Source organism: Anabrus simplex, chromosome 1 (genome assembly GCF_040414725.1).
Source record: "Anabrus simplex isolate iqAnaSimp1 chromosome 1, ASM4041472v1, whole genome shotgun sequence".
In the NCBI taxonomy this organism is placed as follows: Eukaryota; Metazoa; Arthropoda; class Insecta; order Orthoptera; family Tettigoniidae; genus Anabrus; species Anabrus simplex.
Window position 1 is genome coordinate 1,779,973,666 of NC_090265.1, and position 27,933 is coordinate 1,780,001,598.

The following is a 27,933-nucleotide window of genomic DNA, read 5'->3' on the forward strand; positions in this document are numbered from 1 at the left end:
GATAGCTATGTGACCCAAAATATGCAGCCACTTGCTCGGAAATTCATATGTTGTACCGACACTAAATAACTGGGACAAGACCAGAAAGAAAAAGTGATCTATGCAAAGATTTAAAAGAACTGCACACTGGATTATGTTGCTCTCCTACCAAGAGTTCGTTATATGTAGAGGTAATAGCTAAATCAAACGTAGCAACACTTTAGACCAGTTAATATTGTGCCATGCTGAGTGACTCAAATGGCTCTCTAAGCTCAGCTCGAACAGTTGTCATCTCAGTCCCCTTATATAGTCCTGACGCTCAACGCATACCCAAGCGGTATCTTCTGATCTCAAAACATGGCCCGCCCTAGTGATAATGAGGGTTGTCAGTCGGTTCCTTTCCTCTGGACAAAAGAGGCGCGTGTCGTTTAAAAGGCAAGTTGGCGCTGTCAAAAGAGAGGTTGTCATATTTTGCGTCGATTATTTAAACATATTAACATTTCATTTATTCTAAAGTCAAAATATAAAATGAAAAACTTGATCATGAACCAATATCGCAGAATAATTTTTTTCGTGCTTAACCCGTGCGGTGATCGCAGATGTTGAAAGAAAGAAAGAAGGAAAGAAAAACAGGAAGAAGGAATTCGCAAATAAACTCGACAAAGACTAAACTTAAATTGATACCAAAGTAGGCCTATTAAAATATTAATTTTATGCTGCTAATATCAGTGTCTCGCTTTCGGTAAAGAAAGGAAAAGTACAACAATTTTTTACAATTTGCTTCATGTCGCACCGACACAGATAGGTATTATGGCGACGATGGGCTAGGAAAGGCCTAGGAGTGGGAAGGAAGTGCCCGTGGCCTTAATTAAGGTATTCCCCAGCATTTGCCTGGTGTGAAAGTGGGAAACCACGGAGAACCATCTTCAGAGCTGCAGACAGTGGGGCTTGAACCCATTATCTCCCCGATGCAAGCTTGCAGCTGCGTGTCCCTAACCGCACGGCCAATTCGCCCGGCAAAGGAAAAGTAAAATCACGAACTAGGGACTGGGATAATAATAATAATAATAATAATAATAATAATAATAATAATAATAATAATAATAATAATTGTCCGCCTCTGTGGTGTAGTGGTTAGTGTGATTGGCTGCCACTCCCGGAGGCCCGGGTTCGATTCCCGGCTCTGCCACGAAATTTGAAAATGGTACGAGGGCTGGAACGGGGTCCACTCAGCCTCGGGAAGTCAACTGAGTAGAGGTGGGTTCGGTTCCCACCTCAGCAATCCTAGAAGTGGTTTTCCGTGTTTTCCCTCTTCTCCTCCAGGCAAATGCCGGGATGGTACCTAACTTAAGGCCACGGCCGCTTCCTTCCCTAGTCCTTGCCTATCCTTTCCAATCTTCCCATCCACCACCAAGGCCCCTCTTCAGCATAGCAGGTGAGGCCGCCTGGGCTAGGTACTGGTCATTCTCCCCAGTTGTATCCCCTGACTCAATGTCTCACACTCCAGGTGTGATTCCCACGGCCTCCACATTACTGCATGAAGCGAAGGGAAAAGCAACCCACTTCACAAATATTAATTAAAAGAAGCAAAGAAATAATCCAAACCTTTCAAACAGCGAACAAAGCAAGTGTGAATTGTCTGAGTTGAAAGAAAGAGACTGACGTGTATTTAACAAGAGGTGCATTGGCAACAGAGCTGTAAGAAATTCTGAAGGGGATTGCGAACTTCCGTTTTAAAGCCCACTGCCGTCATAAATCTCCCCCCGCTAGGCCAGTGAGTGGCCAAGAAGATCAAACGTTTGCCGAACTGTTTGAATGCCGCTGCGTACGCGTTGCCCGTCTCCGCTACATGTGTCATTTTTAAAATAATGTGTCTTAGAGCCGGGGGTCTTCCGAAAAGTTGTGTAACGAAATAGCGTCATGTAAAAAAATGCGTGACGGAAGTGTAACCTAGCAACCGTACGGGCTGTGACGTAAAGTATGGATGGCTAGTCAATGTAACCTAGCAACCGTGTGGGCTGTGTCGTAAAGTATGGATGGCTAGTCAATGTAACCTAGCAACCGTGTGGGCTGTGTCGTAAAGTATGGATGGCTAGTCAATGTAACCTAGCAACCGTGTGGGCTGTGACGTAAAGTATGGATGGCTAGTCAATGTAACCTGGCAACCCTGTGGCTGTGACGTAAAGTATGGATGGCTAATCAATGTAACCTAGCAACCGTGTGGGCGGTGTCGTAAAGTATGAATGGAGAGACAATGTAACCTAGCAACCGTACGGGCTGTGACGTAAAGTATGGACGGCCAGACAATGTAACCTAGCAACCGTGTGGGCTGTGACGTAACGTATGGATGGCTAGTCAATGTAACCTAGGGACGGTGTGGGCTGTGATGTAACGTATGGATGGCTAGTCAATGTAACCTAGCAACCGTGTGGGCTGTGACGTAAAGTATGGATGGCCAGACAATGTAACCTAGCAACCGTGTGGGCTGTGACGTAAAGTATGGATGGCCAGACAATGTAACCTAGCAACCGTGTGGGCTGTGACGTAAAGTATGGATGGCCAGACAATGTAACCTAGCAACCGTGTGGACTGTGTCGTAAAGTATGGATGGCCAGACAATGTAACCTAGCAACCGTGAGGGCTGTGTCGTAAAGTATGGATGGCCAGACAATGTAACCTAGCAACCGTGTGGGCTGTGTCGTAAAGTATGGATGGCCAGACAATGTAACCTAGCAACCGTGTGGGCTGTGACGTAAAGTATGGATGGCCAGACAATGTAACCTAGCAACCGTGTATACTGTGTCGTAAAGTATGGATGGCCAGACAATGTAACCTAGCAACCGTGTATACTGTGTCGTAAAGTATGGATGGCCAGACAATGTAACCTAGCAACCGTGTGGGCTGTGATGTAACGTATGGATGGCTAGTCAATGTAACCTAGCAACCGTGTGGGCTGTGACGTAAAGTATGGGTGACCAGACAATGTAACCTAGCAACCGTGTGGGCTGTGACTTAAAGTATGGATGGCCAGACAATGTAACCTAGCAACCGTGTGGACTGTGTCGTAAAGTATGGATGGCCAGACAATGTAACCTAGCAACCGTGTGGGCCGTGTCGTAAAGTACGAATGGCCAGACAATGTAACCTAGCAACCGTGTGGGCTGTGACGTAAAGTATGGATGGCTAGTCAATGTAACCTAGCAACCGTGTGGGCTGTGACATAAAGTATGGATGGCCAGACAATGTAACCTAGCAACCATGTGGGCTGTGTCGTAAAGTATGGATGGCCAGACAATGTAACCTAGCAACCATGTGGCCTGTGACGTAAAGTATGGATGGCCAGACAATGTAACCTAGCAACCGTGTGGGCTGTGTCGTAAAGTATGGATGGCTAGTCAAAGTAACCTAGCAACCGTGTGGCCTGTGACGTAAAGTATGGATGGCTAGTCAATGTAACCTAGCAACCGTGTGGGCTGTGACGTAAAGTATGGATGGCTAGTCAATGTAACCTAGCAACCGTGTGGGCTGTGACGTAAAGTATGGATGGCCAGAGAATGTAACCTAGCAACCGTGCGGGCTGTGTCGTAAAGTATGGATGGCCAATGACAATATAACCTAGCAACCATGTGAGCTGTGACGTAACGTATGGATGGCCAGACAATGTGACCTGCCAACCGGGCTGGCTGTGATGTAAAGTATGAATGGCTAGACAATGTAAGCTAGCAACCGTGCAGGCTGTGACGTAAAGTATGGATGGCCAGACAATGTAACCTATCAACCGTGTGTGCTGTGACGTAAAGTATGGATGGCCGTACAATGTCACTTGGCAAATGTGTAGGCTATGTCTTAAGGCTGGTGAAGATCAGTATTGGTTGATTGATTGATTGATTGACATCTGTATGAGAAAGCTTTTGTCAATCAATCAATCAATCAATCAATCAATCAATCAATCAATCAATCAATCGATCAATCAATCAATCAATCAATCAATCAATCAATCAATCAATCAATCACTACTGATCTGCATTTAGGGTAGTCGCCCAGGTGGCAGATTTCCTGTCTGTTGTTACTAGACATTTCTTAAGCGATTTCAAAGAAACTGGAAATTTATTGTACATCTCCCTTGGTAAGTTATTCCATCCCTAACTCCCCTACCTATAAACGAATATTTGCCCCAATTTGTCACTTTGAATTCCAACTTTATCTTCATATTGTGATCTTTCCTACTTTTAAAGACACCACTCAAACTTATTCGTCTACTAATGTCATTCCACGATCAGTTTTACTACTCAGAGTCTGGGCTGCCTCAAAAGTTTCCATTATGATAGCATCAGAGCGTTCTAAAAACTTATAAATGTCTAAAAGACCGCACCAACATGGGGAAAAATGTTAAATAAATCTCCAGCGTTAGCCCTCTATTAAGGTCGTCAAAATCATTAAAAAATATCTTTAGAGCTTTGAACAATCATCACTACTTTCATGTACTTTTAATGGGCTTCCAATTTGTAATTATTCTGGCAACTGCTCGTGTTAAGGAAAGCCATGTATTTTTTACATATTTGAGAATTTCACTCAATTCTACATCTAAAAATTCAGAAAGGATTTTGGAACTTCCTTTTGCCTTGCTGAAATGGAGAAGTGACCATACAATTTTAGGACCAAATTTTCTAAATCAGTATCTAGGAAATCACAGGAATGTTTCTTGTCATTGTGCAGTTTGTCTTAAAGATTTGTTTATAATAATTTATCAGTTTGAATATTGAATTATGCTTTCCAAAATTAACGTTGTCACAAAAAGCATCAACATTGTTTATATCAAGTTTATGGGATTCCAAAGAATGTTTCAACAAATTTTGGATAGATGTTGCTGTTTCACTGCTCTCTTCTTTCAAATCCTGAAGGTTATTTTGAATTCCGGTTTCGGGATCAAAATATCTCAAAACAATCGGTGGCATCTTCCTACCTGCTATAGAGAAATATTAATTCGACTTATTGGAATCGTTTGAAACTGTAACAAAATTTAAAACACTTTTCTCAGCTGAAATTTCTTTCGCTACTGCTTCAGCTTTCGTACGCATGCAATGCATTTTTTCGTAACACTAGAATCACTGAATACATCCTTCGCGACTTTAAAATTGCAGCCGAAGCTATTGTAGCTTAGCTTACGTTTCACTGTGCCATGCACAAATGTCAATTCTGCTGCAACAGCTCTGATTAATCCACTTTTCGTTGAGCTACCTCCAGAAGAATGGAAGCTAGAAATTTTGGAAGACTCCTTTACGTCCTTCTCCTTGTATGCATGACGTAATTACACTAACTGACAGAGCAAATGCAACACCAAGAAGGAGTGGTTCGAAAGGGATGAAAGTTGGGGAAAAAACAGAGACGGCACGGACGAATAATTGATGTTTATTTCAAACCGATATGCAGGTTACACAATGCGCACGGCATCGACTCAGTAGGATGTAGGACCACCGCGAGCGGCGATGCACGCAGAAACACGTCGAGGTACAGAGTCAATAAGAGTGCGGATGGTGTCCTGAGGGATGGTTCTCCATTCTCTGTCAACCATTTGCCACAGTTGGTCGTCCGTACGAGGCTGGGGCAGAGTTTGCAAACGGCGTCCAATGAGATCCCACACGTGTTCGATTGGCGAGAGATCCGGAGAGTACGCTGGCCACGGAAGCATCTGTACACCTCGTAGAGCCTGTTGGGAGATGCGAGCAGTGTGTGGGCGGGCATTATCCTGCTGAAACAGAGCATTGGGCAGCCCCTGAAGGTACGGGAGTGCCACCGGCCGCAGCACATGCTGCACGTAGCGGTGGGCATTTAACGTGCCTTGAATACGCACTAGAGGTGACGTGGAATCATACGCAATAGCGCCCCAAACCATGATGCCGTGTTGTCTAGCGGTAGGGCGCTCCACAGTTACTGCCGGATTTGACCTTTCTCCACGCCGACGCCACACTCGTCTGCGGTGACTATCACTGACAGAACAGAAGCGTGACTCATCGGAGAACACGACGTTCCGCCATTCCCTCATCCAAGTCGCTCTAGCCCGGCACCATGCCAGGCGTGCACGTCTATGCTGTGGAGTCAATGGTAGTCTTCTGAGCGGACGCCGGGAGTGCAGGCCTCCTTCAACCAATCGACGGGAAATTGTTCTGGTCGATATTGGAACAGCCAGGGTGTCTTGCACATGCTGAAGAATGGCGGTTGACGTGGCGTGCGGGGCTGCCACCGCTTGGCGGCGGATGCGCCGATCCTCGCGTGCTGACGTCACTCGGGCTGCGCCTGGACCCCTCGCACGTGCCACATGTCCCTGCGCCAACCATCTTCGCCACAGGCGCTGCACCGTGGACACATCCCTATGGGTATCGGCTGCGATTTGACGAAGCGACCAACCTGCCCTTCTCATCCCGATCACCATACCCCTCGTAAAGTCGTCTGTCTGCTGGAAATGCCTCCGTTGACGGCGGCCTGGCATTCTTAGCTATACACGTGTCCTGTGGCACACGACAACACGTTCTACAATGACTGTCGGCTGAGAAATCACGGTACGAAGTGGGCCATTCGCCAACGCTGTGTCCCATTTATTGTTCGCTACGTGCGCAGCACAGCGGCGCATTTCACATCATGAGCATACCTCAGTGACGTCAGTCTACCCTGCAATTGGCATAAAGTTCTGACCACTCCTTCTTGGTGTTGCATTTGCTCTGTCAGTCAGTGTATATTACTAAATTAAATTCATGTTTACATAATTTTAAATTGCACCAAAAATAAAATACTGGTACTACAAAATTAACTTACAGCTTACCTGTAGTTTTTGGATGTTGAAGACAGTCAGCATTGCTGCCATGTGCCACACTAAATATCCGTTTTCAGATTGAACAGAAGGATTTGAAACAACTAGCTTTCACAGGACGAATCCAGGAATATGTTTCTTCCCAACATGAACGGTAAACATACATGTTTTTAGGTTTTTCTTTAGGGGTGATTTCGCCCTATCTTCCCCGCAACTCATATTAAAACACGAAATCACCATCTGACTAGAACAACGCTCACGTTCTCTAGCTTAGCGTAATGTCGTCCTTCCTCCAGTTTCTGGCAGAGCAGGCGCTGTTGCCGGTTACTTGTTCACCTGTGCAGAACAGGACCAGAGATTGTAGGGAAAGTCGTTGCGTGTCAGACGAAATACATTATTTTAACTACCATTGCAAAAGTTACAAAAGTACGCGATAGATGCAAAAGAATACGGGACAAGGGATCTGACAAAAAATAAAATGAAAAAGCCAAAATACGCGAATTCACGTGAAATACGGGATAGTTGACAACCCTAAAATGTACGTATGTGTACCGTACGAGCACCTTTTAGCGATACATGGACACCCTAGTGCTGAATAAGTCGACCTCGGGCATCTTCGAGATTCGTATTGACAACCTTTGAAACACAGAATCGCTTATGCATCGTTGTGTGACATCTGGCGTACACTTTACGTACTAGTACTGTTCCTGTTTACACAGCAAAGCCAAACTATAGAATTCATGCTGGGAACAAGATTCTCATCGAGAAATGTTATATAATGTTATATAAAGCGTGTATGACACAGTTGTTGGCTTAGGATAATAAAGGTTTAGAAAATTAATATCGATCGATCATATTATCGATTCAATTCAGATTTCATTTTCATTGAGTTGGCAGTATTACCGGAACCGTGAGAGGTCACTCCTTACTCCACCTACCCGTACCGTTGCCTAGGCAACGCCCGTACAAAGAAATATCGCTAAAACGTGCGCGGACTATATGTTTGCATGCATGTAAGTATGTATGCCTGTATGTATGTAATTGTCTGTTCGTTCGAAAATCACATGGAAACGGCCTGGCATACCTATATAGAATTAAGCACATGGTTTACAATAAAATATGTTAAGTTAGGTGCTGGGTTAATTGGCATTGAGATGTTTTAGAAAGATAGGGGGCTAAGAAGGGGAAATGAATGATGTCTTGCTGATATTTTGATAACAGTCAGCTTTATTTAGAAATGTTTAAAACAGATCTTTCTTTAAATTTAATTTTGAACAGTTTGTCCTGAAAGCTTTGCTTTTTTATATAGAACCAACGCTGATTGATATCATTGCGACATTATTGCCTACATTATTGCGAATAGAAAACATGCAATGAGAAGAAATGTGAAACGAAAGATTGAGAAACGGAATATTATTAGACTATTTGTACGCTGTGTTTCTTTGGTTAAGCTATACATTATGCATAATTAGTTGACTACCTTCATCCCTTTTCATATCCTCTGAAAAGAACGTGTGCTTAAGCTAGTTTTATCTATTATTCCTTTCTTATTCTTGTCACAGAGGTAACACACGTGACTACTCAACAATGATACTTATCCAATGCCTTCTGAGCAGCCTCTCTCAAACGTTTCTCGGCTTCACGTATGGCATCGTCCTTGATGTGTTTTGCAACACTCGTAGCGATCTTAGATAGTATCCAGTCCACAGGCTTCTGCTTTCCTCCCACGTGCACTTCTATCCCATTTAACTCTATCCTCAGATCCTGGAGAGTCAGGTTACATTTGCCTTTCTCCAGCAGAACTACATTCACTTTGACAAAAACAGAGTTCGACGACACTTCAGCTTTGATATTTCCACTGATACTAACATGCTCTACTTTAACATTGTAATGGTCATAACCAGCCTCCAGTGTGCCCATCCCCAAACCAACAGATACAGTTACATTATCACCGGAATGAGACAATATGGCATCAGATGTTCGGCGTATGGAAGATAAATCTTTAAAGAAACCATTCTCGGCTTTGAAATCACCACTGATCTTAATATGATGTATTCTTTTACTGAAGTGTTCTTGAACATCTGGAATTTTCACTGTAGCATGACCACTCTTTTTAATTATTTCTTGGGCGAATTTTATAATAATGTCGACGACTTCATTCAAATTCTGTCCAAGCGGCGAAACATCATGTAGACCCTCAAAATCATCAATGTTATTACTATAAATGGCCAAGTTGAGTGCAGGTTCAGCACTGATGAGTACTGGTTCTCTACAGTAGACTTGTAACACACCCAGTGACAGCAACAGGAGGTACATCAGCTGGTCTCCTAGTCCCATCTTCGAGTCCTCTTCAATCTGAAATGAAAATGGTAACACTGTTAATAGAAAATAATGTTCGTGTCAAATTTCCCTATGGGAAGGTAAAATGGTACTAAAGATGTCCTATTTGTCTCTCGGTCATGGCTATCTATCAACGGCTGCTAATTTCAGATCACCGCTAGCCATAAGATACAGTATGCACGGTTACTAGGTAACACAGTCTGGCATGCATCCATACTTTACAAGAAAGCCTGCGTGGTTGCTGGGCAACACTGTCTGGCCATGCATCCACACTTTACAAGACAGCCTGCGTGGTTGCTGGGCAACACTGTCTGGCCATGCATCCATACTTTACAAGAAAGCCTGCGTGGTTGCTGAGCAACACTGTCTGGCATGCATCCATACTTTACAAGAAAGCCTGCGTGGTTGCTGGGCAACACTGTCTGGCATGCATCCATACTTTACAAGAAAGCCTGCGTGGTCGCTGGGCAACACTGTCTGGCCATGCAGCCATACTTTACAAGAAAGGGCCGATGACCTTCGATGTTAGGCCCCTTAAAACAACAAGCATCATCTTTACAAGAAAGCCTGAGTGGTTGCTGAGCAACACTGTCTGGCCATGCATCCATACTTTACAAGAAAGCCTGCGTGGTTGCTGGGCAACACTGTCTGCATCTATACCTTACAAGAAAGCCTGCGTGGTTGCTGGGCAACACTGTCGGGCCATGCATCCATACTTAACAAGAAAGCCTGCGTGGTTGCTGGGCAACACTGTCGGGCCATGCATCCATACTTAACGAGAAAGCCTGCGTGGTTGCTGGGCAACACTCTCTGGCCATGCATCTATACTTTACAAGACAGTCTGTGCAGTTGCTAGGCAACACTGTCTGGCCATGCATCCATACTTTACAAGACAGCCTGCGTGGTTGCTGGGCAACACTGTCTGGCCATGCATCCATACTTAACAAGAATGCCTGCGTGGTTGCTGGGCAACACTGTCGGGCCATGCATCCATACTTAACAAGAATGCCTGCGTGGTTGCTGGGCAACACTGTCGGGCCATGCATCCATACTTAACAAGAATGCCTGCGTGGTTGCTGGGCAACACTGTCGGGCCATGCATCCATACTTTACAAGACAGCCTGCGTGGTTGCCATGCATCCATACTTTACAAGGCAGCCTGCGTGGTTGCTAGACAACACTGTCTGCATCTAGACCTTACAAGAAAGCCTGCGTGGTTGCTGGGCAACACTGTCGGGCCATGCATCCATACTTAACAAGAATGCCTGCGTGGTTGCTGGGCAACACTGTCTGGCCATGCATCCACACTTTACAAGACAGCCTGCGTGGTTGCTGGGCAACACTGTCTGGCCATGCATCCATACTTAACAAGAATGCCTGCGTGGTTGCTGGGCAACACTGTCTGGCCATGCATCCACACTTTACAAGGCAGCCTGCGTGGTTGCTGGGCAACACTGTCTGGCCATGCATCCATACTTAACAAGAATGCCTGCGTGGTTGCTGGGCAACACTGTCGGGCCATGCATCCATACTTTACAAGGCAGCCTGTGTGGTTGCTGGGCAACACTGTCTGGCCATACATCCATACTTTACAAGGCAGCCTGCGTGGTTGCTAGGCAACACTGTCTGGCCATGCATCCATACTTAACAAGAATGCCTGCGTGGTTGCTGGGCAACACTGTCGGGCCATGCATCCATACTTTACAAGGCAGCCTGCGTGGTTGCTAGGCAACACTGTCTGCATCTATACCTTACAAGAAAGCCTGCGTGGTTGCTGGGCAACACTGTCGGGCCATGCATCCATACTTTACAAGGCAGCCTGCGTGGTTGCTAGACAACACTGTCTGCATCTATACCTTACAAGAAAGCCTGCGTGGTTGCTGGGCAACACTGTCGGGCCATGCATCCATACTTAACAAGAATGCCTGCGTGGTTGCTGGGCAACACTGTCTGGCCATGCATCCATACTTTACAAGGCAGCCTGTACGATTGCTAAGTTACACTTCCATCAGACATTTTGTTACATGGCAATAATTCATTACACACATTTTCGGATGATTACCAGATCCGAGACATACAGGGTGTATCAGAACTCTGTCGACAAAAATAATTCGGGATGCTCTTCGTGTTATGTTAAGAAAGATGGAACAATCGGATTGGCGGAGAAAATTTTTCTTTCGCGAAAACGAGGTTACGTTGTTATCTTCCGATGCGCGATTCAAATTGACGAACTCACCGTATTTACTATGCCAGAGCACAAGTCGCAGCTGTGCTTCAAGGAAGAGAAGGAGAGGGAGGGGGACTGGGGTGTATGATGGAGACAGAGATAATGCTCCGCGCTTATGCACAAGTTTCGTCGTTCCACAGAACTGTCCTCGTCTCTTACAGGCAATATCCACAGTTCGTTCATTAAACAGCCGTAACTGCACACACAGTACAAGGACACACTGTAATTACGACACACTTGTCAGTCAAGGAATGCACCAGTTCGTTTCTCCTCTGGTCTGTTGGTCTCAGCATCGTTCTTTATTATTTAACGTTCTCGAAGATGCAATGTTACCATTCCCCAATTGTATATATTCCTTCATGCAGAACATGGTAAACGAGATGAAACACTGAGCGAAGGAAACAATACACCGAACGGTTTGATTACAGTAGATGTTCAATATGCCCCCTCCTACTTCGATGCACATTTTACAATGGCGTAGTAGCAGGGGCGGTACGTGGTATTGTTGCAGTGTTGCACAACTCCCAATAATTTTAAACTTCATTTGTCGTCTTCCCTTCTAATGTTTTAGTTTAATAAACCTAACATATATTCGAAAACATGTTAAAATCAACCATCTTTGGTCCTTCGCTGTACTCATGCTTCGTAACGGGCCAATAAACGCTGCTGGCTTCGAATAAAACTCAGGGGGTTTGCTTTACTACGGCAACTCCCTAACAGCGCGGCGCAGTGTACCTCATCAGTGACGAGCCTAAGCCTGCATAGCATCAGGTAGCATGCCCACCAGTATCGGTCTCAGGGAGTTGCACGCGACTAGCAAGTCCAGTTCCAAATGTCCCCGTTAGATTGCGCCACTCTGCGGAGATTACTTCATTCCTACTTTCTCTCCTCTCGCAAAGGTAATTTCATTTCTATTTTCTAAATTTACAATATTTGGTTTACGTTGCACCGATGCAGATAGGTCTTACGGCGACGATGGGATAGGAAAGGGCTCGAAGTGGAAGGAAGCGACCGTGGCTTTAATTAAGTCACAGCCACAGCATTTACTTGGTGTGAAAATGGGAAACCGCGGAAAACCATCTTCAGTGCTTCCGGCAGTGGTGTTCGAACCCACTATCACAGCTGCGCGACCCTAACTGCACAGTTAACTTGCTTTTCCACGCCATACCAGATCTTCCTCAATATTACCCACATCTTGTTTCAATGAAAAACAGGACGGCAAATTTTCAATTCATGTGAGGCAAAAGTAGCTGTGCCAGGCTGAGTGGCTCAGGCAGTTGAGGCGCTGGCCTTCTGACCGCAACGTGGCAGGTTCGATCCTGGCTCAATCCGGTGGTATTTGAAGGTGCTCAAATATGTCGGTTTCGTGTCAGTAGATTTACAGGCATGTAGTCCGGCTCCATGGCTAAATGGTTAGAGTGCTGGCATTTGGCCAGAGGGTTCCCGGGTTCGATTGCCGGCAGGGTCGGGTATTTTAACCACAATTGGTATATTTCGCTGGTACGGGGGCTGGGTCTATATTTCGTCTTCATCATCATTTCATCCTCATCACGACGTGCAGGTCGCCTACGGACGTCAAATCTAAAGACCTGCACATGGCGAGCCGAACATGTCTTCGAACACTCCCGGTACTAAAAGCCATACGCCATTTCATTGCTGGCATGTAAAAGAACTCCTGCGGGACTAACTTCTGGCACCTCAGCGTCTCCGAAAGCCGTAAAAAAGTCTTTAGTGGGATGTAAAGCATTGGAATAATTGTAATTATAGTGTATAATTAGCTTCTTATTTCCTGGGTTGTAATAGCCAGATATATTTCAGTTTTAGTAGGAATGTAGTTCATTACTTAACGATAATAGAATTCCTTGTTATTTCTGTAAGCTGTAAAAATGCGACACTGAAAATTTTGGTGCAACACCCAGCTTCGAGGACCACCAGCCGCCACTGCGTAGTAGTGACTTTTGGACTCTTTTCAGAAGGTGTGGTGTGGTGCGAACGATTGGAAAGCTCCCTGTATTCTTAGTACATTTCATCTTCTCTTTTACAAAAACTTGCGTCACGAAGTTAGCGATACAAAGTGTGCTACGAAGTTTCCTTGCAACCGTGCAGGCTGTGCTGAGAAGAATTGAAGGATGGCCATGACTGAGAGATATATTTTCAGATGGGGGACTTGAGTACAGATGGCTGATGATAACTTGCAGATTGCGATGTGAACTATTGAGAGACATATAGAATATTCTTTGTTATCAAAGAGCCCTCTGATCATACTCTAGTAAACCGATTATTTCATTAGAGTTAGTTTCATAGCCCCTGACTCAGTACCCTCCTTTTGCCGACTTCAAATTGCGTACAGATGTTCCTCGAAAACGATGCAAATAAATAATCATTATAAATTTGAGGTCCGCCTCTGTGGTGTAGTGGTTAGTGTGATTAGCTGCCACAAACTGAGGTCCGGGTTCGATTTTCGGTTCCGCCGCGATATTTGAAAAGTGGTCTGAAGACTGGAACGGGGTCCAACCAGCCTCTGGAAGTCAAATGAGTATAGGGTTTCGATTCCGCCTCAGCCGTCCTCGAATTCATTTTCCGTGGTTTACCACTTCTCCTCCAGGCAAATGCTGGGATGGTACCTAACTTAAGGCCACGGCCGAATCCATCCCTCTTTCTTGTCTATCATTTCCAATCTTCCCATCTCCCCGACAACGCTCCTGTTCAGCACAGCAGGTGAGGAAGCCTGTGCGAGGTACTGTCCTCCTTCCCAGTTGTATTCCCCTATCCAAATTTCACGCTCCAGGACACTGCCCTTAAGGCGGCGGACGTGGGATCCCTCGCTGAGTCCGAGGGAAAGACCAACCCTGGACGGTAAACAGATTAAGAAAGAAATAATAATCATAATCATAACAATAAATTTGAATTTCATTTCTTTAAGGACATATCTATGACATATTCATTTTCGCAAAGTAAAATTTAACAGCATTTGTGTGTATGTGTATGTGTGTGTGTGTGTGTGTGTGTGTGTGTGTGTGAGAGAGAGAGAGAGAGATGATAGTGTTATCCAATATTTTATAATATTGTCACTCCCATGTACGGCTTTTAAATAGTGTACTATTAATTTCACTGTTCGTTTTCCATTTTTTAACTCTCGTACTGTAGTTTGGTTCAGTGTCTATCCTAACGTAAAATAATACACTTCTAGTAACGAGTTATGAATGGGAATTTATGATAATAAAAACACAAACCACAGATATAATTTTACAATATTTGTAACACACAAATAACTATAACTTTACATTATACAATGATTATCAGATTTTTAAGAAACACTAACGCCGGGACAGTTCCCAGTATAGGCCACGGCCGCCAAAACCTTCACCTTATCCGAACATCTCCCTGGCCTGAGAGACGGCATTACCGCTTTCCCCTTCAGGGACAGAATGAAGACATTTTAGTCGTAGTAGTTGTGCTGGCCCCGCGGTGTAGGCTAGCGTGCCTGCCTCTTACCCGTAGGCCCCGGGTTCGATTTCCGGTCAGGTCAGGGATTTCTCACGGGATCTGAGGGCTGGTTCGAGGTCCACTCAGTCTACGTGATTACAATTGAGGAGCTATCTGGCCGTGAGATAGCGGCCACGGTATAGAGAGCCAAGAATACCGGCCGAGAGGATACGTCGTGCACATCACACGACACCTCGTGGTCTGCAGGTCTTCGGACTGAGCAGCGGTCGCTTGGTAGGCCAAGGGCCTTTGCATCTGTTGCGCCATGGGGTTTGGTTTGGATTGTTTTAGTTAGTAGTAGCGGTGTCTCAACGGCGTACTAGCGACAGGGTCCTGGAAAGGTGTTGCAATCAAACTGACGAGCCTACTGCGACACTGGGGAGCACTAGCCCCCAGCTAGGTGTAGCAATCCAACTGACGATCCCACAGCTACACTGGGGTGCACTAGCCGCCAGCTAGGTGTAGCAATCCAACTGACGAGCCCACTGCTACACCGGGGTGCACTAGCCGCCAGCTAGGTGTAGCAATCCAACTGAGGAGCCCACAGCTACACTGGGGTGCGATAGCCACAGCTAGGTGTAGCAATCCAACTGACGAGCACACTGGTAACTGGGGTGCGATAGCCCCCAGCTAGGTATAGCAATACAACTGACGAGCCCACTGCAATACTGGGGTGCACTAGCCGCCAGCTAGGTGTAGCAATCCAAGTGAGGAGCCCACTGCAATACTGGGGTGCACTAGCCACAGCTAGGTGTAGCAATCCAACTGACGAGCACACTGGTACACTGGGGTGCGATAGCCCCCAGCTAGGTATAGCAATACATCTGACGAGCCCACTGCTATACTGGGGTGCACTAGCAACAGCTAGGTATAGCAATACAACTGACGAGCCCACTGCTATACTGGGGTGCGATAGCCCCCAGCTAGGTATAGCAATACAACTGAGGAGCCCACTGCAATACAGGGGTGCACTAGCCACAGCTAGGTATAGCAATACAACTGACGAGCCCACTGCTATACTGGGGTGCGATAGCCCCCAGCTAGGTATAGCAATACAACTGACGAGCCCACTGCAATACTGGGGTGCACTAGCCACAGCTAGGTGTAGCAATCCAACTGACGAGCACACTGGTACACTGGGGTGCGATAGCCCCCAGCTAGGTATAGCAATACAACTGACGAGCCCACTGCTATACTGGGGTGCACTAGCCACAGCTAGGTATAGCAATACAACTGACGAGCCCACTGCTATACTGGGGTGCACTAGCCACAGCTAGGTATAGCAATACAACTGACGAGCCCACTGCAATACTGGGGTGCACTAGCCACAGCTAGGTGTAGCAATCCAACTGAGGAGCCCACTGCAATACTGGGGTGCACTAGCCACAGCTAGGTGTAGCAATCCAACTGACGAGCACACTGGTACACTGGGGTGCGATAGCCCCCAGCTAGGTATAGCAATACAACTGACGAGCCCACTGCTATACTGGGGTGCACTAGCCACAGCTAGGTATAGCAATACAACTGACGAGCCCACTGCTATACTGGGGTGCAATAGCCACAGCTAGGTATAGCAATACAACTGACGAGCTCACTGCTATACTGGGGTGCACTAGCTTCAGATAGGTATAGCAATCCAACTGACGAGCCCCCAGCTAGGTATAGCAATACAACTGACGAGCCCACTGCTATACTGGGGTGCACTAGCCACAGCTAGGTATAGCAATACAACTGAGGAGCCCACTGCTATACTGGGGTGCACTAGCCACAGCTAGGTATAGCAATCCAACTGAGGAGCCCACTGCAATACTGGGGTGCACTAGCCACAGCTAGGTATAGCAATCCAACTGAGGAGCCCACTGCAATACTGGGGTGCACTAGCCACAGCTAGGTATAGCAATCCAACTGAGGAGCCCACTGCAATACTGGGGTGCACTAGCCACAGCTAGGTGTAGCAATCCAACTGACGAGCACACTGGTACACTGGGGTGCGATAGCCCCCAGCTAGGTATAGCAATACAACTGACGAGCTCACTGCTATACTGGGGTGCACTAGCTTCAGATAGGTATAGCAATCCAACTGACGAGCCCCCAGCTAGGTATAGCAATACAACTGACGAGCCCACCGCTATACTGGCGTGCACTAGCCACAGCTAGGTGTAGCAATCCAACTGAGGAGCCCACTGCAATACTGGGGTGCACTAGCCGCTAGCTAGGTGTAGCAATCCAACTGACGAGCACACTGGTACACTGGGGTGCGATAGCCCCCAGCTAGGTATAGCAATACAACTGACGAGCCCACTGCTATACTGGGGTGCACTAGCCACAGCTAGGTATAGCAATACAACTGACGAGCCCACTGCTATACTTGGGTGCACTAGCCACAGCTAGGTATAGCAATACAACTGACGATCCCACAGCTACACTGGGGTGCACTAGCCACAGCTAGGTGTAGCAATCCAACTGGCGAGCACACTGGTACACTGGGGTGCGATAGCCCCCAGCTAGGTATAGCAATACAACTGACGAGCTCACTGCTATACTGGAGTGCACTAGCTTCAGATAGGTATAGCAATCCAACTGACGAGCCCCCAGCTAGGTATAGCAATACAACTGACGAGCCCACTGCTATACTGGGGTGCACTAGCTCCAGCTAGGTATAGCAATCCAACTGACGAACCTACTGCTGCACTGGGGTGCGATAGCCCCCAGCTAGGTGTAGCAATTCAAATTGACGAGCCCACCGCTACACCGGGGTGCACTAGCCACCAGCTAGGTGTAGTTATCCAAATGACGAGTACACAGCTACACTAGGGTGCAATAGTCCCCAGCTAGGTGTAGCAATCCAACTGACGAGCCCACAGCTACCCTGGGGTGCAGTAGGCGCCGGCTACGTGTAACAATAAAATTGAAGAGCGCCACAGCTACACTGGGGTGCACTAACCGCCAGCTAGGTGTAGCAATTCAACCGCCGAGCCAAGTGATACGCTTGGGTGCACTAGCCACCAGCTAGGTGTAGCAATCCAACTGCCGAACCCACTGCTACACTGGGGTGCACTAGCCCCCAGCTAGGTTTTGCAATCCAACTGACGACCCAACTGCTACACTGGGGTGCCCTTGCTCCGAGCTAGGTATAGCAATCCAACTGACGAACGACAGCTACACTGGGGTGCACTAGCCACCAGCTAGGTGTAGCTATCCAACTGACGAGCCCACAGCTATACTAGGGTGCAATAGTCCCCAGCTAGGTGTAGCAATCCAACTGACGAGCCCACAGCTAGCCTGGGGTGCAGTAGCTGCCAGCTACGTGTAACAATAAAACTGAAGAGTGCCACAGCTACACTGGGGTGCACTAGCCGCCAGCTAGGTGTAGCAGTTCAACCGCCGAGCCAAGTGATACGCTTGGGTGCACTAGCCACCAGCTAGGTGTAGCAATCCAACTGCCGAACCCACTGCTACACTGGGGTGCACTAGCCCCCAGCTAGGTTTTGCAACCCAACTGACGACCCAACTGCTACACTGGGGTGCCCTTGCCCCGAGCTAAGTGTAGCAATCCAAGTGACGAGACCACAGCACCATTGGGGTGCACTAGCCGCCAGATAGGTGTAGCAATTAAACTGGCGAGCCCACAGCTACACTGCAGTGCACTAGCTGCCAGCTAGTTTTAGCAATCCAAAGTGACGAGCCCACAGCTACACTGGGGTGCACTAGCCGCCAGCTAGGTGTAGCAATACAACTGACGAGCCCACAGCTACACTGGGGTGCACTAGCCCCGAGCTAGGTGTAGCAATCCAACTGACGAGCCCACTACTACACTGGGGTGCGCTAGCCGCATGTGTAGAATTCCAACTGACGAGTCCACTGTCACACCGGGGCGAAACGCTGGTATTTTCACTATTAAAAAGGCCAAAGGAGCTTGAATATTTTTAATATCTTGATTGATCATTTAAATGGGTAAATGATACTTAAGTTGAGGCTACTTGTTGATGGTTATGTCTCGTGATTTCAATATATAAATAGTTAAGATGGCAGCAGTGATGAGCCATTAAAAAAGAGAATAGGGCGGCGATATTTGCTACGTGAACAGTGCTTTAAGTGGAAGTGATGTAAGGCATAGACAGGGGAATCCCAAGTGGAGATCCCGTTGAGGGTTGCCCTGTTTAGTTGCCTCTTACTAAAGGAAGGGGGTAGGGGGATACCGTGAGTATTTTCTAATAATAATAATAATAATAATAATAATAATAATAATAATAATAATAATAATAATAATAATAATAACGTTCGTTCCTGTGGTATAGTGGTTAGCGTGATTGTCTGCCACCCTTTTCCCACCTCAGCTCTCCTCAAAGTGTTTTCCGTGGTTTCCAAGTTTTCCTCGAGGCAAATGTCGAGATGGTACCTAACATAAGGCCACGACCACTTCATTTCCTCTTGCTTGTCTATCCCTTCCAATATTCCCATCCTCCGACAAGGCCCCTGTTCAGCACATCAGGTGAGGCCGCGTGGGGGCACTGGTACTGGTCCTCCTCTCCAGTTGTATACCGCGACCCGAAGTCTCACGCTCCAGCACACTGCCCTTGGGGCGGTAGAGGTAGGATTCCTCGCTGAGTCCAAGGGAAAACCAACCCTGGACGGTAAACATTAGAAAAAGGAATCATAATAATAATAATAATAATAATAATAATAATAATATAATAATAATAATAATAATAATAATAATAATAATAATAATAATAATAATAATAATAATAATAATAATAATATTAATGATAATAATTGTACCGGGCGGTACACCTCCACGACGCAAGTTCAAATCTTGCGCCAATTGAAACTCCTCTACAGGAGAAGCGCTGAAGTTTACAACTGAACTAGTTCTACGGTTTATCAGAAGATGTCACTGAGTGTTTGTGATTTACTTTTGTTTTTCATAGATCAAGAAGTGTGGACATTCTCTAACAGATGTCTCTACAAAAATCTATGGTAATACACTCTGGTGTAATGGAATGAACTTTCCTGAAGAAATTTAGTATTCATTAGTTTTGTTTTTACTATATTTTGTTCTGTTATCTTTGGGTTGGCAACATTAATCCTTTCTATCCGCCTGTTTTGAATTTAGCCAATCCCAAATTTGTTTAATTTTATTCCAACCAATCATGTATGTCTTCTTCGACATAGATATGTTGCTCTAAGCTATCCAATAAAGTTGAGGGGTGTGTCTACTCATTCCTGAAAGGTCTCGAATTTTCCACGAGGGTATAAAACTGCTGTTTTTCTTGTCTCGGGGCTACTAGTATAACATCTAACTCAGTGTGTGGATATGTAGCAGGGGGCGGGAAGTGCCTCTTTCTCCAAGTAGCAGCTCTTCAACAAGGTAATGGCCTTTTAACATCTTCATTTCTTGCTGGCTCAGCAGTTTAACTCTCGGGGAGGGTTCGAAACCTTTAGTATGTAACCTACCTTTTAAAATGTAAATTCCTTTTCTGTCTATGTAAAATCTACAAATCTCTTTTACTGTAAAGCGGGGATAGAGAGTGCTTTACCCTCTCGAACTCCCCTTCATTTTGAATGTGAGGTGACTACGTTTTTATAACCGTTTCTTCTCTTCCTTCATATATTAAAGTTTTCTCATACGGGTCACCTCCTTAGCTTGGGATTAGCCCTTGTGTTTCGGCCTTGAGCCACATAGGCTTTAAAAGAAAAAAATTTAGTGTAGGAGTGCAAGTAATCGCCTCCATTCAAGTTTGTATTTTGGGCCATTTATTTAACTCGTTTGGTTTTCCTTCCTGAGAAGGCCCAGTAGATTGGGTGCGAGGTACCCCTGTACCATTATATGTGTGCCTTGAGTGCAGTTAGGAGTGAAGTTTGTTGTGGCCTTTGATAGGCTTGTAAAATTGAGAGCGGGTCTGCTCTTTCCTAAATTTGATCTCTGCGTGCCTCTACGAGGCTTAACATTGTAATTAGGGGCAAGTGCTCCTTGGCATGATGGGGTTTTCTGCCCCTTTGTTTAATTTTGTACCTTGGTAAAGTTGGGCTAATAGCTCAAGGATTGTAATTGTGGAGCTCGAAGCCCAGATCTTGTAATTATCCCCTAACACTTATAATTTCTTTGTACCTGATTTTGGCTTGTTGTTGACTTGTTAAGTTTTCAAATTCTATGTCACCACTGTTAAGTTTTGAAAATATAACCTTTGTTGAAATTTTAATTCATCTTCCGAACTTGTAGTTAGACCCAATCCAGCCCGCACCTTCTTTCACCTCTGCTGATCCACCAAACTCCGTAACAATAATAATAATAATAATAATAATAATAATAATAATAATAATAATAATAATAATAATAATAATAATAATAATAATAATAATAATAATAATAATAATAATAGCCTCCGTGGCTCAGGCGGCAGCGCACCGGCCTCTCACCACTGGGTTCCGTGGTTCAAATCCCGGTCACTCTATGTGAGATTTGTGCTGGACAGAGCGGAGGAGTAACAGGATTTTCTCCGGGTACTCCGGTTTTCACTGTCATATTTCATAACAGCAACACTCTCCAATATCATTTCATTTCATCTGTCAGTCAATAATCATTGCCCCAGAGAAGTGCGACAGGCTTCGGCAGCCGGCAATATTTCTATCCACGCCGCTAGATGGAAACTTCATTTATTCCATCCCTGACCCGGTCAAATGACTCGAAACAGGCTGTTTTATTTTCAATTTCAGTAATAATAATAATAATAATAATAATAATAATAATAATAATAATAATAATAATAATAATAATAATAATAATAATAATGTTATTTTTACATCCCACTAATTACTTTTACGGTTTTCGAAGACGCCGAGGTGCCGGAATTTGGTCACGCAGGAGTTCTCTAAAGTGCCAGTAAATATACCGACAAGAGGCTGACGTATTTGAGCACCTTCAAATACCACCGGGCCGAGCCAGGACGGAATCTGTCTAGTTGGGTTCAGATGGCCAACGCCTGAACCGTCTGGGCCACTCAGCCCGTCAATATATGCACTATTGCACACTCTGCAATCTTTCTTTCTTAATCTGTTTACCGTGCGAGGTTGACTTTTTCCCTCGGACTCAGCGAAGGATCCCACCTCTACCGCCTCAAGGGCAGTGTTCTGGAGCTTCAGACTCTGGGTCGGGGAATACAACTGGGGAGGATGACCAGTGCCTCGCCCAGGCGGCCTCACCTGCTATGCTGAACAGGGGCCTTGCGGGGTGTGGGAAGATTGGAACGGATAGTCAAGGAAGAGGGAAGGAAGCTGCCGTGGCCTTAAGTTAGGAACCATCCCGGCATTTGCCAGGAGGAGGAGTAGGAAACCACGGAGAATCACTTTCAAGATGGCTGAGGTGGGAATCGAACCGACCTCTACTCAATTGACCTCCCGAGGCTGAGTGGACCCCGTTCCAGCCCTCGTACCACTTTTTAAATTTCGTGGCAGAGCCGGGAATCGAACCCAGGCCTCGGGGGTGGCAGTTAATCACACTAACCAAGACACCACAGAAGCGGACGATTTGAATATCAATACATAATATTATATGTTGTTTTATACGAAACAATAATAAAACCGCAGTCAAAAAACTGCATTTCTATGCACCTATGCCAAGAATATGCGCGTATTTCGTATATATTGCACCCAATATACAAGATCAAAAGGGTACAATATTTATACATATTCGATTTTAAATGGTATGAATCGCCTTTATTCCTTATGGGCATATTATATCATAAAAGCAAAGCCATCTTCGTACAGGCCATGAAGGCCCTTGGAGGGGTGGAAGGCTTCCACTATCCGTAACCTCGGCACTTGCTGGTGTAAAGTGGTTAGCTCTACGCTCGGCCGCTTTTGCTCCCATGAATTAACCTGGTACTCATTTTTGGTGTAGGTTGAGTGAACCTCAGGGCCATGTGCACCTCCGGAAGTGGAAATATCGTTTCTTAAATTTTACGACTACCTGACGGGGATTCGAACCCACGTCCTTCCGGGCGAACCAAGCACGCCTTCACCGCCTCGGCCAGGCAGCCTCTTATACTATATTATGGAACAATCAAAATATGCAAATATTTGAAAATTCACCCTCTAGCACTGGTATAATAAATTCGTATGTCATTGTCGATCTTAGCATTTGACACAAATATAATAAAATTCACGAAGTATTTCAACATATTAGAACTGTTCAGGGTACTTACTTAGGTAACTGGTGCCTCAAAACACTTCGCTTAATAACACCCACTGTTGATTTGCAAGCTGCACTGGCAAAACGTTGTGCATCGTATGCGTTCTGATTTGCCTCGTAGAGTGCCTATCGCACTTCGCAGGAAATTAAATAAAACGCGTCGTGGTTGACTGGCGAGTTGTTGGCAGGAAATATTTCTCTTATCAGTTAAACGGAATCTCTGCGGAGGCAGATTACAGGAGAATGCGTTCTTTCACATGGCGGCGGGAACGACATGGCGCACTGCCGTCTTCAAAACTTCTCCGATCATGGCTGGGATCGAACTCATGATGTTGGGTGTAACCTCGCAACCACTGGTGCCGAACAACTCTCTATGGTGTCGGCCTCACAGAAATAGTTAGACATGTGTCCGACCCCTTCGGTTCTTAGAGCTCTGGGTTCGATTCTTAACCACGCCGGGGTCTGGTTAATACCTCTATATGATTTTTCACGAGAGTTTAATCCTGATGTAAACAAGGTATGTCCACGCCTCAGCCAAAGAAAGAGTTGTGATTCGCTGATCGTGTAGTATCGACCTCCGCCCCGTCAACGTCTCGTGTTCGGACATACAGTGCTGCTCATATGACCTAAAATAGATGAGGAACAGTTTTTGAGCTGTGTGAAACTAAACAGAGGGGTCTGAAGGGAGATTCTGGATTCTGTTCACTTATTTTATTAAAAACATTCACAACGCACTGCCTATGGTCACTTCTGAGCGGTTTTCCTCTTTTGTGCTTCACTACACGCGATGGTCCTACCTCTTGCTCCATTTCTCTCGCTATGAATACTGACACTGACAGCTGCTGCAAGATGCAATACCTTATCTCCACGCTGTACAGCTTGGGACTTTCCCTCACTATGAGAAGACTTCCTGCATTACACCACGCCTTGTGCCTTCATATCTCGTTATTTAATCACTGTTTTATTTTTAAAAATATAGATATACACCGGTATATATCATCATCATCATCATCTGTTTACCCTCCAGGTTCGGTTTTTCCCTCGGACGTAGCGAGGGATCCCACCTCTACCGCCTCTAGGGCAGTGTCCTGGAGCGTCAGACTCTTGGTCGGGGGATACAACTGGGGAGTATGACCAGTACCTCGCCCAGGCGGCCTCACCTGCTATGCTGAACAGGGGCCTTGTGGAGGGATGGGAAGATTGGAAGGGATAGGCAAGGAAGAGGGAAGGAAGCGGCCGTGGCCTTAAGTTAGGTACCATCCCGGCATTCGCCTGGAGCAGAAGTGGGAAACCACGGAAAACCACTTCCAGGATGGCTGAGGTGGGAATCGAACCCACCTCTACTCAGTTGACCTCCCGAGGCTGAGTGGACCCCGTTCCAGCCCTCCTACCACTTTTCAAATTTCGTGGCAGAGCCGGGAATCGAACCCGGACCTCCGGGGGTGGCAGCTAATCACGCTAACCACTACACCACAGAGGCGGACCACCGGTATATATGACAACCATATTTTAATTTGATTACGTACTCTTTCAGACTATCTAAATGTAATAAACTAAGATAAAATTAAATTAATGCGTCGTACTAATTTTCTTCGAGCTCGCATACAGTCCAGTGAGTGCGATGGTTGATTCTCCAATCGGTTCTAGGACATTTCGTACCACGGACATTTCGTACCACCGGACTTTACGTACCACTTGACCGGCTGATTACCTGCGAAGTGTCAGATAATTACTTTAAAATATTTAAGAGAGGACATTCCGTACCACTTGAAAGAGTGGGAAGTATTGCGAAGTAAAAACGATATCCTAATGAATGTATTCATGTGTATATCCATTGTCCACTACTGGCGCATGAGTCTTCTCATGGTGTGACTACTACTGGGGCGCAACTGATCTGACTGGCACACGTGTTAATACTAATCTCGTATTCGACATTCGCTACTTCCACCTTTCATTAGTTTCCTGTTTCCGCGTGACCTTCAAACCAATATTGGCCAGTTCATCAGAATCTTTTATGTTACTTACTTGATACTGAAATAATCCGGTAGTTTATAAATATTCAAAATAACAGTAATATTATCCATCCTTATGCTCGTCAGGCACATTGTACCCGAACACGATGTATATTTCTATTGTATTGTTTTGTTTCAGGATTTATACTTCAAAAAGTCGATTTTCTTATGACCATATTTAGGTAATCATACGCGATAGGCATAGTTCAAGAAGCAATTATTCAGATAATATAGAAGTTTTCTTCAGCAAATGTAAATTATTCTTGTTTCTGATTTCTAAAATGTGTCTGTCAGGCTCATTATGCCCACTGGCGTGGAAATGGAATTCCAATTATACATCAAGTGGTACGGATTGTCCTGGCGTAAATATTTGGGGATTATGGGAAAACCGTTTGTAGGTAGATAACGACCTAGGTGGTACGAAATGTCCTCAAAAATCTAGTGGTACGGAATGTCCGTGGTACGAAATGTCCGGACACCTCTCCAATCAACTACGTATATGTCCACGTGCAAAGCCAAGATGCTCCGCCTATTTGTTTACATCAGGATTAAACTCTCGTGAAAAATCATATAGCTCGTGGAATGAGTTTTTGTGTTCCTCTCAATACACAACAAACTACCAACAACCACACGAACATTCCTCTACTTAGTGTTGGCGTTATTGTTGATCGGGCATCCGTTCATACATTGATGCAGCTTTCCACGCCACCCTATCTTTTATTAACCGATTAATTTCTAAGTATTCTAATCTGTAGGTCATATTCATGCCTTGGTCTACCCCTACCGTTCTTACCGTCTTCACTTCCCTCAAAAACTAATTGAACAAGTTCTGGGTGTCTTAAGATGTGCCCTATCGCTCTTCTTCTTGTCAAACCATCCTCCTCTCAGTATCTCATCATTCGTGTCCACGTCTGCGGCGTAGTGGTTAGTGTGATTTCTCGCCGACCCCGGGGGCCCGGGTTCGATTCCTGGCTTTGCCACGAAATTTGGAAAGCGGTTCGAGGACTGAAACTGGGTTCACTCAGCCTCGGGAGGTCAACTGAAATGAAATGTCGTATGGCTTTTAGTGCCGGGATATCCCAGAACGGGTTCGGCTCGCCAGGTGCAGGTCTTTCTATTTGACACCCATAGGCGACCTGCGCGTTGTGATGAGGATGAAATGATGATGAAGACAACACATACGCCTAGCCCCCATGCCATTGGAATTAACGAATTAAGGTTAAAATCCCCGACCCGGCCGGGAATCGAACCCGGGACCTTCTGAAACGAAGGCCAGTACGCCGACCGTTCAGCCAACGAGTCGGACGAGAGCTTAACTGAGTAGAGGAGATTCGATTCCCACCTCAGTCATCCTCTAAGTGGATTTCAGCGGTTCCCACTTCTTCTCCAGGCAAATACCGGGATGGTGCCTAATTTAAGGCCACGACCGCTTCCTTCCCTCTTCCTTCCCTGTCCCTTACAATCTTCGCATCCCCTCACAAGACCCTTGTTCAGCATACCAGGTGAGGCCGCCTGGGTGAGGTACTGGTCCTACTCCCACTTGTATCCCCGACGAAATGTCTCACGTTTCAGAACACTGCCCTTGAGCGTGTCCTCCCATGAGTTCCGATTCCCGCCAGTTCCGAATCCTTTCGCGAATTAGCTATCTGCCAGTTACACTACCTGAGCGAGTCCCGTCAGTTCCGAACACTACCTGAGCGAGTTTCAGCGTAATTTGCTACAGCAAAATTGTATTAAATTTTTTGTTACTGAAACAAATATGGTCCATTGTTAGCGCCAGCCGCTAGTGCGTGCCCTCTTTAATGAATTGGCTCCTCTAACAGAGGGGGGGGGGGGCGGACGCCTTGGACCGGTAGCTTCCATAAGCAGCCTTCGCCTTGTCAGTACCTGTATCAGCAGGTGCCTTCGTCAAAATAATCACTTTTGAGTTATATTTACAAAGTTCTTAAAATAGTATCAGTATGTCGCTTCTTCTTTGAACTGTTTTTATCTTATTTATAAGTCGCTTAGTAATCAGCACGTAGCTTCGTCAGATTGATCTTTTAACTGAATTATACTTCTCTTTATACTATTAATCAATATGTACAGCAAATGAAACATTTCTTAAAAATACTGTTAAATCACCGGTCTCTTCAAACTGTTGAGTTGCTCTTTGGATTCTGTTATCCATTGCAACATATTTTCTTTTCCTTTGTGTGGCTTTCAAATTCAAATCTGCCCACATAATTTTTTCGTCTGAATTTTGAGACTCCTTCTTCAAACACAACACCAAGTCTCTTATACAGGGATGTGGTTTTCCGCATTTCAAATTTAGCTTATGGTTCCAACCTTCTACAGAGTTATTCGTTCTATTCCTCTTCCCATGGCAATTCCACATTTCAATTGGAATATTCACGTTTTCAAGCAATTGCTCGACAAAGTAATCAAACCTCGATTAACTTTTCATTGTCCGGGGCCGTGCTATGAATGTGTAGCCAGCCGTCTTTTACTTTTTCTTGTTTCAGGAATGAAAGTGCAGCACACTGCCTGATGGCGTTTCTGATTTCCTGGCTAGTTTTATACATACGCGAATGCCAAATTTCTTGCCCTTTTCTCCAAATACTTTGACTGAAGTGGAAAAAAACAACCTTGCACTTGGACTCTTGGAAATACTTCTATCGCTTTGATAACTCCAGCCTCAAAATGCATGTTTACTATTTCAGGTGACCATTCAGGTGTTACATCAAGGATTTTTTTCGAAGAGGCGAACATAAGTGGCATTATTCTTGTTTGGAAGCAGTGCGAAAACAGCAGGCGTTACATTTCTCCTCTTTGTTGCTTCCAAAGTCTGCATGAATGGTGTACACTTGACAGAACTGCTTACTGACACTCTTGAATGTCCCGTCCATTAAGA

The 27,933-nt window shown here is 45.5% G+C and overlaps 1 protein-coding gene across 2 annotated transcripts in view; it reads right to left on the reverse strand.

Moving 5' to 3' along the window:
• Positions 1-7,994: 7,994 nt before the first annotated feature.
• Positions 7,995-27,933, reverse strand: part of LOC136883178 (uncharacterized) — a 46,227-nt gene continuing 26,288 nt past the window's right edge. Inside the window, exons 1-2 of one of the 2 annotated variants that reach the window (XM_067155362.2) lie at positions 23,042-23,695; positions 7,995-9,139 (exon numbers count right to left, since the gene is read on the reverse strand). In XM_067155362.2, the coding sequence (XP_067011463.2) occupies positions 8,366-9,121 (756 nt within the window). In that variant the 5' untranslated portion in view covers positions 9,122-9,139; positions 23,042-23,695 and the 3' untranslated portion in view covers positions 7,995-8,365. Of the gene's footprint in view, positions 9,140-23,041; positions 23,696-27,933 lie in introns of those variants that run through there. The other variant, XM_067155372.2, reaches the window with a different exon arrangement.